Below are 12283 nucleotides of genomic sequence, written 5' to 3' on the forward strand. Positions count from 1 at the left end.
CTTGATTCAGTGTACTCATTAGTCCAAATCTTGTGTCAAAGGCCATGGGAAATGTGGAAACATGAGCAATTATGGTGATAAGAAGAAGTACATTGTCTTTGCCATTTATTAAAATATCTGGGGTCCATTTGGGGTGTTATGCATGCAGTGACTATTTTCCTGTTATGGGAAGTATATGTACGGTAGGCACAGTTTCTTATTATGCAAGAAACAAATAAAAGAAGTGACAGGATGTGCACATTAAAAGGTTCAATATGATGATATCCTTCGTAAAATTATTTCAATGACTGTTGGACCGCAGGAAAATACAGGAATTCAAAAATTACTTTGGCCACAAAACTATACCATAAGCATGATTCAAGTACGTCTGTCATCTTTAGACACTTCCTTAGAGTATTGATCTAAGGTTTAATGGTAAAATCAATCATTGTTTTCTATGCTTCCAATTGGGTTAATTTAGATTTATACTTAACTTCATTTCCAGCCACCTGCACAGTGCATTCTGACCTTTGAACTTGCTGGTGAATATTTGTTAGGCTGCTCAAGGAGAGCAATGAATATATTTATAACGTATTTTACTTCTTTTTTCTAACATTGCAGCATTCTTCTACAACAAATGACAGTAACGCTTCCTCCCCACCACCCTCTGGTTACCATTCCAAAATCTACACCCCCAGCGCCCCCCATCCCGGAGGAAGATGCCACCCCTCCTTCGTAGTCAGACGCGGTTCGCAGGCGCGTGGTCCTGGTCCCATGCAGCAAAGGGCCTGGCCTCCCTATCACCCCTATCTCGTGGGTCGTATCAGATTGCTCTAATCCTCACCTGTCCACCCATGCCAAAGTTTGTCACTTTTTGGGAGGGCTTCCTCTTCCCTTGTATATCACCCTTTCCTGCAAATAGGAAATATTAATTTCACTTTCCCAATCTCTCACCTGCAGTACCACTGAGGAGCCCCATTTACGCACCACTTTTCTCTTGGCTAGAAGGAAGGCAAGATTCAATAGAAGCCGCTGATAGGAAGACACGTCTGATCCATTCCATACCACTAAGAATATCAGGAGCACTCCTGGATCTATTCAAATGTCCGTGGCTCCCTTTAAGTCACCCCTTCCCAGTACTCGCGGAGACTCAGACAATCCCACAGTGTGTGAAGAAACGTACCCCTCTGAATACAACCTTGCAGACACTTCTCAAGCGGCCCTCTCCCCATTCCATGTAAGAGGACCCTGGTATAGTATACACGGTGTAGAATCTTAAACTGTATCAATCTATAGCGGTCCTTAATCACTACTATTCTGGGAAGAGCAATGAATATATGATGCAAACTTTGGAGCTGCAGCATACCATCCGAGCTCACTTGTGAAGGACAACAACATCCTCCCATTACAATCTCATAGACGAATGGGGAAGCAATCAAGTGGAATATAGTCTATAAAGGACCTGTCTGCCTATTCCTCAATCTGACAATTTCTCCAACATGTAACCCCTCTCAAGATTAGTTCTCCGAAATCCATCCTTACATTGCAAGGGTTCCCTATCACTGAACCTGTTTCTAGCTATGTTTCAACTCAATTCCTTTTATTTTGCTTTCAGGGTGACCTTTGGTGCTCGCACCCTCTTGGGAAGTGATTTCAACCACACAGACATACTCTTGAAAAGAACTGCATTATCCTACCTCACTCTGGAAGAAATATTCAGTTACAACTAATGCCTCAAACTATTCTTTACCTCCCAACTCCATCTCCTTTGCAATTGGCGCCAACACATCTCAACCTTGATAAGGTCTCTATCACCTTTGCTCACTCTTAAGGAGTTATTTGCCAAGGAACCTCACTCTGGTAGAAAATTTTACTTTCTCAGTGCAGTGGTACTCTCAAAAAGCCTGGTACTCTGACTGGATTGCGGCTTCCATCATTCCATGCCATTAATAGATAGAAATTGGCAAGTGCACTTTTCTTCTGGGAAGCGTCCACTCTGCTGCAAATTACCACATCACTGGTTCGGGTGGGACTGGACTATACCATATCAAAAGATACCAAAATGATTCACCATCTATCTCAGCACCAACTGGATTATGGAAACGCCCTTTTCATCTGCATCTTGAAAACTCTCTCCTAAAACTCCAGATGCTGCAAAATGCCTCTGCCCGACTTCCTACAGGAATTCCAAAATATCAATCAGCATCACAGGCCTTGATCAAATTACATTGGCTCCCAGTTGCAAGGAGGATGGGATTCAAGGCGCTCTGCATTGCGTTTAAGCCACTGTACAATATTGAACTTCACTACCTTCATGAGAAATTTGTCTGATACATCCCTCAGAGGAGGCTCAGATCCTCAGATGCAAAATTCTTAGCATTACCCAAGGTCAAGCGAGCCTCATGGGAGGAAGGAGTTTTGTCCTGAGGATTGCAAAGCTATGGAACTCCCTCCCCGCTAATTTAAGGAAATGCCCAGATTTACTATCATTACAGAAATCCACAAAGACTTGGCTTTTCAATCAATATAGCGCTTTCATATCTCAGCCTCATATCTCCCTTCCTGTTTAGTAGAGCAGCAGTGCCAAAACACCTCAGGCCATTTGAGCGCTATACAAAATTCTAAATCAAATCAAAATCCAAAGTAGATATTAAACATTTAATTGTTTCAAGAAACAAAATCAAATATTAGTAATTTAACTTATAACCCCAAAGGCAAACGCACTCTAAGCTAGAGATTAGTCGTTTTTTGGACAGATTTTGAAAGAAGAATCCATTCTATGTCTAAACTCTGTAAGTGCTCCAATATCACAAGAGATATCAGAAATAACATACCTGCAGTCGAACCACTAAACCCATTACCTGCAGATCCTGCTGCTGAGGTTCGGTCGGGTGTTTCCTCCGTAGTGACTGAATGAACGTCTGTGTACGAAGGAGCAAAGCTTGGGCTACTGGTGTCTTGGGAGTGGGTGGTGAAGCTACTTTCAGAAGTTAGTGGATGCCTCCTAAAGGAACCAGCAGGAACTTCTTGGTAGTCCACAGCCTTAAAGGAAAATGCTGAAAAAAATGATCTAATGTTTATATGGTTGGAATGAAAAGATCTATCAGTCTTTGGTTTACAACTAATTGATTTACTCAAATGTATGCAAGGATAGAAATATATAAGCTCCAAATTATAGTGGCAAACTGTAACCATGTTTTACTTTCCACTTGTATAAATGAATGAATAGTTTAGCCAATAAATCTGTATTATTTAAATGTAACTGAAACAATTGCATGCTTTCATTAAACTACTCAAGACTTACTGGGCTCCCTAGTGCTTCCACAAGAGGACTTTACCTGCTCTCCACCAAAGGCTAAATTGATAGGTCAGTAACAGCAGCGGCTCCTCCGCTATGGCAGAGGGGTGTCGCCCCCCCAAAAAAATGTCAGGAAAGGGAAATAAAACGACACTTGTTTAATTTTAAATCTCCTGTCTTGCTGAGTCTTGGGGGCAGGGCCTGGGGGCTGATGCCACTGAGAGGAGTGGTAGTGCATTCCCTTCACTGCGCATGATGGTTTGGCCGCCCGTTTCAGACTGGCCAAACCATCATGCGCATTGAACCACTCTCCAACCCCAGCTGCATTGTTGGGGTTGAAGAGAGCAGGCACAGACTCCTAGTCTGTCCTGGAGCGCCAATAGAGGGCACTCAGGCCAATCCTGAAGCTTCTCTCCTGTGAGAGCAGCTTCAGGATTGGCCGCAGGTTATTCTGGGAGCAAGTGTTAATCTGTAGCAGCAGAGCTGAGGAGCGCGACGCGGGGCGCGGACGGCTTAAGGTAAGATTTTTTCATTATTTTGAATCCCCCCCTTCGATATCCTTGCGTCGCTACTCCTGCCTATTCCAGAGTATCTCTAACTAAACCATAGGGCTTCTTTGCCTACCTATACAATAGTAACACAACCCCTGCCAATACTCTAATATCTTAGCACTACCTATGCCCCTTAAAGGCCACTCTACCTATACCTTAGTGCCTCTATCCCTACCATCTACTCCACCACCTCTACCCCTCGCTTTGAGCTAGTGCGACCACTAGCTTTACAGTATTTCTACAATTCGCGCATCTGAATACCATGATAGCACCATCCCCAGTCCTCTACCACAGTACGCTTAGTCCTGTCTATAGCCAACTGCCTCTTCCCCTACCTTTACAATTGCACATCTACCACTGCCTCTACAGTAGTACCTCCGCAATTACCAATACTGTAATACCTCTTCTACTTACACCCTAGTACTACTCCTGCCTATACCCGAATACTTTGCCTGTATTAACATTCCTACCTTTTTTATCCTAACATGTATTCTTGTTCCATTTTCATATCCTCACTGCTCCCTTATCCCTTCTCTTGCTGAATTTCTTCCAGCATGGGGAGTCAAATTGGTGTCATCATTTTCGATTTGATCCAAAATGAGATGCAGCCATCTGTGGCAGATGGTAACACTGTGGAAGGGATTGAATAGTCGCCAAGGTAACTCAGTGAGATAATGCACTTGCTATAGGTGTTCAACCTGGAGGTCACAGTTTTGAATTTTGTCAGAGTCAAGTCAACCATTTATCCTTTTCTGCTACATTGAGTAGCAGACAGCCAGGTAATAACACCTGCTCTTTTTAGAGATAAATAGCAACAGGCTGTTTCTCCTTTCGTGCTGTAAAAAACCTAGCTGTTATCATTTCTATTATTCAGTTTGTTGTCTAACTTAGAATGAAGGATCAGGCAGTGGGGCAATCAATGCCTGTTATGGCTGGAAGAGTACAGAGCCAGACAGTGCTTAATTTGAGCCAGTAGTTTCCAGTGCTCGGCAACTGCACTTTATTGTTAACACTGGGACTCACGATATATTGCCAAATCTCCAAATAAATTAAAGCTCTGGCACTTCTTTTTTTGCAAATGAAACACTGGTGACAGACCAAGATACTTTAATTTATTCGGAGATTTGGCAATATATCGTGAGTAGGGACAAAGGAAGAGATCACAGATAGACTTGAATGTGTTGTCTAGAACTATGAGGGGGGTTGTGGGCAGAAGAACAAGTCAGTCTTAGACCGCATTGAGTTTAAGGAGAGGCTTGACTACAAATCGGACATGTAATGTCTGCTCCTTCCCCCACAAATCACACTCTTGAGCCAAGGTGAGTACAACACTGATTTATTGGGGATTATTGTAAGTACACAGAGCTAGGGCGCCGAGCGTCTAACTATCGCCAGCTCCGGTCGCCAACTGTCGTTTCTCCCCGTTCGCGCCTTCTCCTTTTTCCCTCTGCGCATGCGCGCGCCGGACGCTCCAGTCTATGGCGTGACGCGTCATCGCGTACACGCTCATAGACTAGAGCGCTCACCACATATCTCCCCCCTTTTATTTTAAACAAGATAACTTTCCCCCCAACTGGCTGAGTGTCCTAAACGCAAGAGTCAGTGTCTCTGTGGAGCACCGGAAGGGTGTCAACCCTGACTAATGTCCATCCATTATAAAGTCTCTATATCGAGAGGGCGCAGTGACTGCCCTGCCGCTGCGAGTGCGTCTTACCGGCAAGTTCTCTTCCACCTCTGCCTCACTTCGTGATCTCTCGCCATCTCTCGACTCTCCTCTCTGTGCTGCACCCTCTGGTGCCCCTTCTCTGTCGGTAGACTCTGTGTTAGGCGCCTCCACCTCATTGTCCTCTCCTGCACCTTCCCACAGGTCTACTGCACTGCGCTCTGGTTGAGGTCTTGCATCTTGGCAGTCCACCCGTATCTCTTCCTCCTCGGACTTGGGCCACACTATTATCTTGTTAACTCTGGCCATGCGATCTTGGGACCACACCTTACCGTCGCTAAGGAGGGCCGCCCTGCCTCGCACCTCCTTGACTTGTAAGGGCTGGCTGAACTTGCTTTCACCTTTCTTTTGCATGGTAGGGAGTTTGACCCTGACCCACTCTCCTTCTTCCAGCCCTGTTTCCTTCACATTGCGTCGTTTGTCGTAGTGGGCGGCATAGATCTTCTGGGCCTTCTCCAGGTTGTGCTGCACCACTGCAGGGGACCACTTGCTGGTGATGGTCTTTTCCCTCCACACTACGTTGTCCCGTGTGAAAGGATGTCGTCCTCTTAGCACTTGGAACGGGCTGTACCCCACCGCTGTGGGGGTGATCCTGTAGGCCCACAGCATGCTCATCACTTCGGTCTCCCAGTCTTTTCCCTGTGAGATGGCTGCCTGTATGGACCCCATAAGCACGCGGTTAAACCGCTCCACTTGACCGTTGCATGCTGGGTGATAGACGGCCGTGTGCCTTGACTCGATCCCGTTCCTCCTCATAAATCGGACCCATTTGTCCGATACAAATTGCGGTCCATTGTCACTGAGAATGGATTTGGGTATTCCTTCTCTCAAGAACACAGACGTCAGAAACTTCAGTATTGTGTCCGTTTCCATCGATTCTTGTATGTCCACTTCAGGCCATTTGGAATACTTATCCATCATGACACATATATATTTGTTCACGCCTCTGCTGTCCAGGATGGGCCCCAGTATGTCTATAGCCACATTCTCCCAGGGACTTTGCGGGGTGTCGAACTTCCCCAATGCTGGTCTGAGTGGTCGTAACACCTTGTCTGCTCCTTGGCACTGCCCGCACTCCCTCACTTGCCTTTCAATGTGGGCATCCATACCCGGCCACCAGTACATCTGCTTGACTCGTGCCTTGGTTTTTACAATGCCCAAATGACCTTCGTGCAGCTGCTTCAACAGTTTGGGTATCAGGGACTCTGGAGGCACGACCCTATCGCCTCTATACAAGAAAATCCCCGAATCACTTAGGGACAGTTCTTCTCTCATCTCAAAGAACCTCCGCACTCCCTCTGCGAGCTTCTTTTTGTCCGGCCAACCGGAAGTGAGGTGCTTTTTTACCTCCGCTTTCTCCGCATCCAGTTCGTAGGCAGCCTCCCATTCCTGGGCACTGATCGTTGTCTCGTGGTCTTCCATGCTGGCTACCATCTCCTCCCCGTCCGGGGCCTCCTCCGGCGCATCCTCCATAGCTGCATCCCGGCTGAGGTAATCAGCAACCCTGTTTTGTGTTCCTGGCAGATATTCCACGTCATAGGTGTAGTCTAGTAGTTTCAGAGTCATTTTTGCAATTCTTGGGGTCGCCGTATCATGGCCCGAGGACGTCAATACTTTGATGAGTGGCTTGTGATCTGTTTGGAGTTTAAATCTGGTGCCCCATATAAACTGCCTAAACTTGTTCATTGCCCAGGTGACTGCCAGCATCTCCTTTTTGATAACGCTGTACCTCTGTTCCGTTGGAGATAGCGCTCGTGACGCAAAGCTGATCGTCTCCGTGGACCCATCTTCTCTTTCCTGTGCCAAGACCGCCCCCAAGCCTTTGTCGCTCGCGTCTGTTGTCACTGTGGTCTTGCCAGTGGGCATGTACCCTTGTAGCGGGACAGCGTGGCTGATGCAATCCTTGATCGTGTCAAATTCCAATTGTGCTTCCGTATCCCACTCGAACTTGGTCTTGTCTCTGATCAGTTGCCTCATCTTGTATGTTCTGGTGGCAAAGTGTCTCACAAATTTGCTATAATACTCGGCCATTCCCAGGAACGACCGTACTTCTTCCTTGGTGCATGGGGCTTTGGCATTCCTGATTGCCTGCACATTCTGTTCTTTCGGTGAGATGCCATGTGTCCCTATTTCGTGACCTAAGTATGTTACTGATTGAGTCCCAATTCTACATTTGCTCCATTCCGCCGTCATGCCTTTGTTTTGCAGCACTCCAAGGACCCTATGCAGCTTTTTGTCGTGATCTCCTTTGGAGGAGCCCATCACCAAGATGTCATCTTGAAAATACTGCACCCCTGAGATGTCCTTGAATAGTCTATGCATCAGCTTCTGGAATACGGCCGCAGCGGATGCCAGGCCGAAGGGCATCCTCCTGAATTGGTAACACCCGAAAGGTGTGATAAAGGATGTGTACTTCCTACTCGTAGGGTGCAGCTCTATCTGGTAGTATGCAGACGTCAGATCTATGGTGGAGAAATGGGTGACTCCTTTCGTTTTCGCCAGCATCTCCTCGATTCTGGGAAGTGGAAATCTCTCCACGACGAGATTCTTGTTGAGCTCACGAAGGTCCACGCAGAGACGGACTTTGCCATTTGGTTTCTTGACCACCACCAAGGGCGAAAGCCATTCCGCACTGTCCACCGGCTCTATAATGCCTTGCTCCTCCAGCCTCAGCAATTCTTGTTGTACCGCCCCGCTCGTGGATATGGGTATGTTCCGGACCTTGTGTACCACTGGTTCTGCTCCCTCCTTGAGGACCATTTTGTGCACGAATTTGTCCAGTTTGCCCACTGTGCCCTCAAAGACCTTGGGGTATGCCGATTTCCAGTCCTCATCTTTGTGGAGGGGCCATTCATCCGTCAATAATATCTGTTCCTTCCCCCCAGGATTGAGTATGATGCCTAGGTCCCCGGCGTCTCTCCATCCCAGAACCGATGGGCCTTTCTCCGCCACATACAGGGTGCACGTGGCCGACCTCCCTCTGAATTCGAACTCGAAGTCCCGGCACCCCACCAGGGGGATGGTATTCTCTGTATACGAAATGGGCCTGATGTCCGGAGGCCATAAGTCTGGCCCCACGACCGGTGCAAAGTCTTCTTCCCAGATGGACCTTTGCACAATGGTCCAGGGGGATCCTGAATCGACCGCCACGTGTACTTTCACCCCTCCTATGAGCATGTCCGTACGGGGCTTATCACTGCGCTTCCCTGCCACCTCCAGCACTTGGTCCTCGATGCACAGCACCAAATCGTCCTCATCTAGGTCATCTTCTCCGCTCACATCGGCAGTGGCTGCTTCTACACACTTGACAGTGGATTTCGTCCCCTTCTTCCGACACACCTTTTCAAAATGGCCAGTCAGGCCACAGAACGAGCACCTAGCTCGGAACGCGGGACATCGTTGGTCCTGGGCCGCATGCGCCGTGCTGCCACACCTGTAGCACGCAAACTTACTGCTAGGGCTGGGGCGAACCGTTTGTTTACCCATCCCTCTTGTGTCTCTCCTCTGGTCTCCATACCTGCTTTTGGGATTATTGGACTGTGGTGCCTCATCAATCTTGTTGATCATTTGCTTCGGCACGCTTTCTCTTTTTGCTGCATCGGCGCCTCGTTTTGACATTTCTGCTTTCTTGACCATCGCCACCACTTCCTTGAGAGACGTCTCGTTCATCGCCCATAACTTGTCCTGGACGGCTCTGCTGGTTGTATGCATCACGATCTGATCTTTTATGTATTCATCTTGGAGAACACCATACTGACACGTGATGGCCAGGCGTCGGAGGGCTGCCACATAATCGTCAATGGATTCGCCCGCCTCTTGTTTTCTCTGCTGAAAGTTGTAGCGATCTATGGAGACGCAAACTGCTGGGCGGTAATGGCTGTCCAAGTCGTCCAGTGCATTCTTGAAGACGTCTGTCTCTGTTGCACCCCTCTCCTTGGGTACTAGATTCTTGAACACCCTCACCCCTTCTGGGCCTAAATTGTGGAGCAACAGTCTCTTTCGTCTTGCCGGGGTGTATTCCCCTTCACTCTCATCTTCCAGAGCTTCAATGTAATTTAGAAAGTATTCTTTCCAGTCCTCCCATTTTAACTGCGGCTCACCCGGCCTGGGCAGGAATGGCACCGGTGCCATCAGGGCTGAGGCTTGATTTGCCATTCTGGCTTCACCTCTGGGGTCTGCCACCTGAGCACTGGGCTGGTTGGACTCCCTGGATGCTCCTGCACTCCCTGCAGCGTCCCCTTGACTCCTGGGACTACCTGGGGTACTGTCCCTTGTGGGCAGCGTGGGGTTATCTGCCTGTGCCTCTTCCTCTGACTTGGGGGTGATGCCTTTGGTTGCCAGGGTGCTGGCTGTTGGTTCTGTTCCCTTGGGCAGCACTGACCTGGAAGAATATGCTGTATCCTGGCTTTCCAGTTGCCTCTGCGCTGCTGCCACGCCCTATGCTCGTGCTGGCTGTTGTTCTGTCCCTCTGGCTGGTGTGGGGCTGTTGGGGGGTGCAGCTCCTGTCTTCTGTGCACGGTGGTGTTCTTGATCCCATCCTCGTCGCCAATGTAATGTCTGCTCCTTCCCCCACAAATCACACTCTTGAGCCAAGGTGAGTACAACACTGATTTATTGGGGATTATTGTAAGTACACAGAGCTAGTGCGCCGAGCGTCTAACTATCGCCAGCTCCGGCCGCCAACTGTCGTTTCTCCCCGTTCGCGCCTTCTCCTTTTTCCCTCTGCGCATGCGCGCGCCGGACGCTCCAGTCTATGGCGTGACGCGTCATCGCGTACACGCTCATAGACTAGAGCGCTCACCACAGGACACTGGGTTAAGAAAGAGGATCTGGCGAAATTAATAATAATGGAATGTGTTTGGATCCCACATTCAAAGAGATTAAAGAAATAGCAGAGCTATTGTTTACTTCTCCTACATGCTTCTACACCCGTTCTCATAGCGCTTTAATTTTTTTTTTTTTAAATAACGCAAGAAAGTCTAGTGCCTTTTTAAAACTGTTGTTGTTTCTTGTATTTTGTGCTCTGTACCGCTCTGCTCCCCGGTCCACCATGGGTCTTTGTCCCGTTTGAGTGGAGGGAGTATCGGTAATGCTCCAGCCCAATTCCTCTCTTCCGGGTTGGAGACCGGAGGGGGCGGAGCTTTCATCTTCTACTTAATCGGATGCCATTCCCCACGCGCAGTGGACGCGCACAGCAGGTGTGTCAGGAGTGCGCCAAAGGCAAGCCCGTCTGCGCCCATCTGCGCCCAGATGATGCCAGGGGCCACAACCCCTGCAAGTTTGCATCCGTATCCTAGGAGATACAGTCCCCACTCCCTCCTCACCGATACCACATACAACAAGAGGATCGCAAAGAGGGCAGAGGAGGAGGCCTAGCAAATATTTTTAAAGACCTCTTAAATTGCAGCAGTCTCCCTAACCTGGTACCAAATTGTGAAAGTTTATCTTTCGCCATTGATTTCTCCCCCACAACTACCTACTCTGGGCTACTTATTTATGGGAAACAACAATTACAATGCAACTTTTACAACGCATTCTGTTACAGCGCACACCATTACAACGCAGGATCCTTTACAACGAATGCCTTTACAACGCATGACATTACACAGCAGATGCTTTTACAACGCATGCCATTACAACGTAAGTATTGGTAAGTATGTCATTTTATTTAATCATTTATTTTTAAATTTAAATTAAATAAATTTATTAAAGTAATAGTATATATTTAGTTTTGGGTTATGGGGTACAGGGGTATTTTTAGGGTTCAAGGCTGGGTTTGGGTTATGGGGTACAGGGGTATTTATAGGGTTCAGGGCTGGGTTTGGGTTTTGGGGTACAGGGGTATTTTTAGGGTTCAGGGCTGGGTTTGGGTTATGGGGTACAGGGGTATTTTTAGGGTTCAGGGCTGGGTTTGGGTTATGGGGTACAAGGGTATTTTTAGGGTTCAGGGCTGGGTTTGGGTTATGGGGTACAGGGGTATTTTTAGGGTTCAGGGCTGGGTTTGGGTTATGGGGTACAGGGGTATTTTTAGGTTCAGGGCTGGGTTTGGGTTATGGGGAACAGGGGTATTTTTTGGATTCAACGCTGGGTTTGGGTTATGGGGTACAGGGGTATTTTTAGGGTTCAGGGCTGGGTTTGGGTTTTGGGGTACAGGGGTATTTTTTAGGGTTCAGGGCTGGGTTGGGTTATGGGGTAGAGGGGTATTTTTAGGGTTCAGGGCTGGGTTTGGGTTATGGGGTACAGGGGTATTTTTAGGGTTCAGGGCTGGGTTTGGGTTTTACACTAACTGGATTTTAAATATTATTTTTATACACCTACACTATTTAAAAAAAATATTTAAATATATTTACAAATATACTAACAAAAATGTATTTAATAAATTAAATTAAGTCAATATTTATTAATTACATTTGTTAAAAAATAATATACTTACCTAGACTTACGTTGTAATGGCATGCGTTGTAATAGCATCTGCTATGTAATGTCATGCGTTGTAAAGGCTTCCGTTGTAAAGGATCCTGCGTTGTAAAAATTGCGTTGTAATGGTGTGCGTTGTAAAAGTTTGCGATGTAACGTCATACATCCCTTATTTATCACCCACCTGGGGCCCTTAGGCAGTTTCTCAAAGCCCCCCGCCCCCCCATCATAGCGAATTTGGAATTGTGTGCCATCTAACTTCTCACAATTAGGGGATCTCAATATCCATCTAGATGATTCCTCCAACCACACTGG

At 47.4% G+C, this 12283-nt stretch overlaps 1 protein-coding gene across 1 annotated transcript in view; it reads right to left on the reverse strand.

The window, feature by feature from the left end:
* Positions 1-846: 846 nt before the first annotated feature.
* Positions 847-12283, reverse strand: part of LOC147665677 (stonin-2-like) — a 58241-nt gene continuing 46804 nt past the window's right edge. The window contains exons 3-4 of the mRNA XM_086949603.1: positions 2814-3035; positions 847-980 (exon numbers count right to left, since the gene is read on the reverse strand). Of these exons, the coding sequence (XP_086805729.1) occupies positions 847-980; positions 2814-3035 (356 nt within the window). The remainder of the gene's footprint in view (positions 981-2813; positions 3036-12283) is intronic.

The sequence above is a fragment of the Lissotriton vulgaris genome, unplaced genomic scaffold (genome assembly GCF_964263255.1).
Source record: "Lissotriton vulgaris unplaced genomic scaffold, aLisVul1.2 SCAFFOLD_1655, whole genome shotgun sequence".
Lineage (NCBI taxonomy): Eukaryota > Metazoa > Chordata > Amphibia > Caudata > Salamandridae > Lissotriton > Lissotriton vulgaris.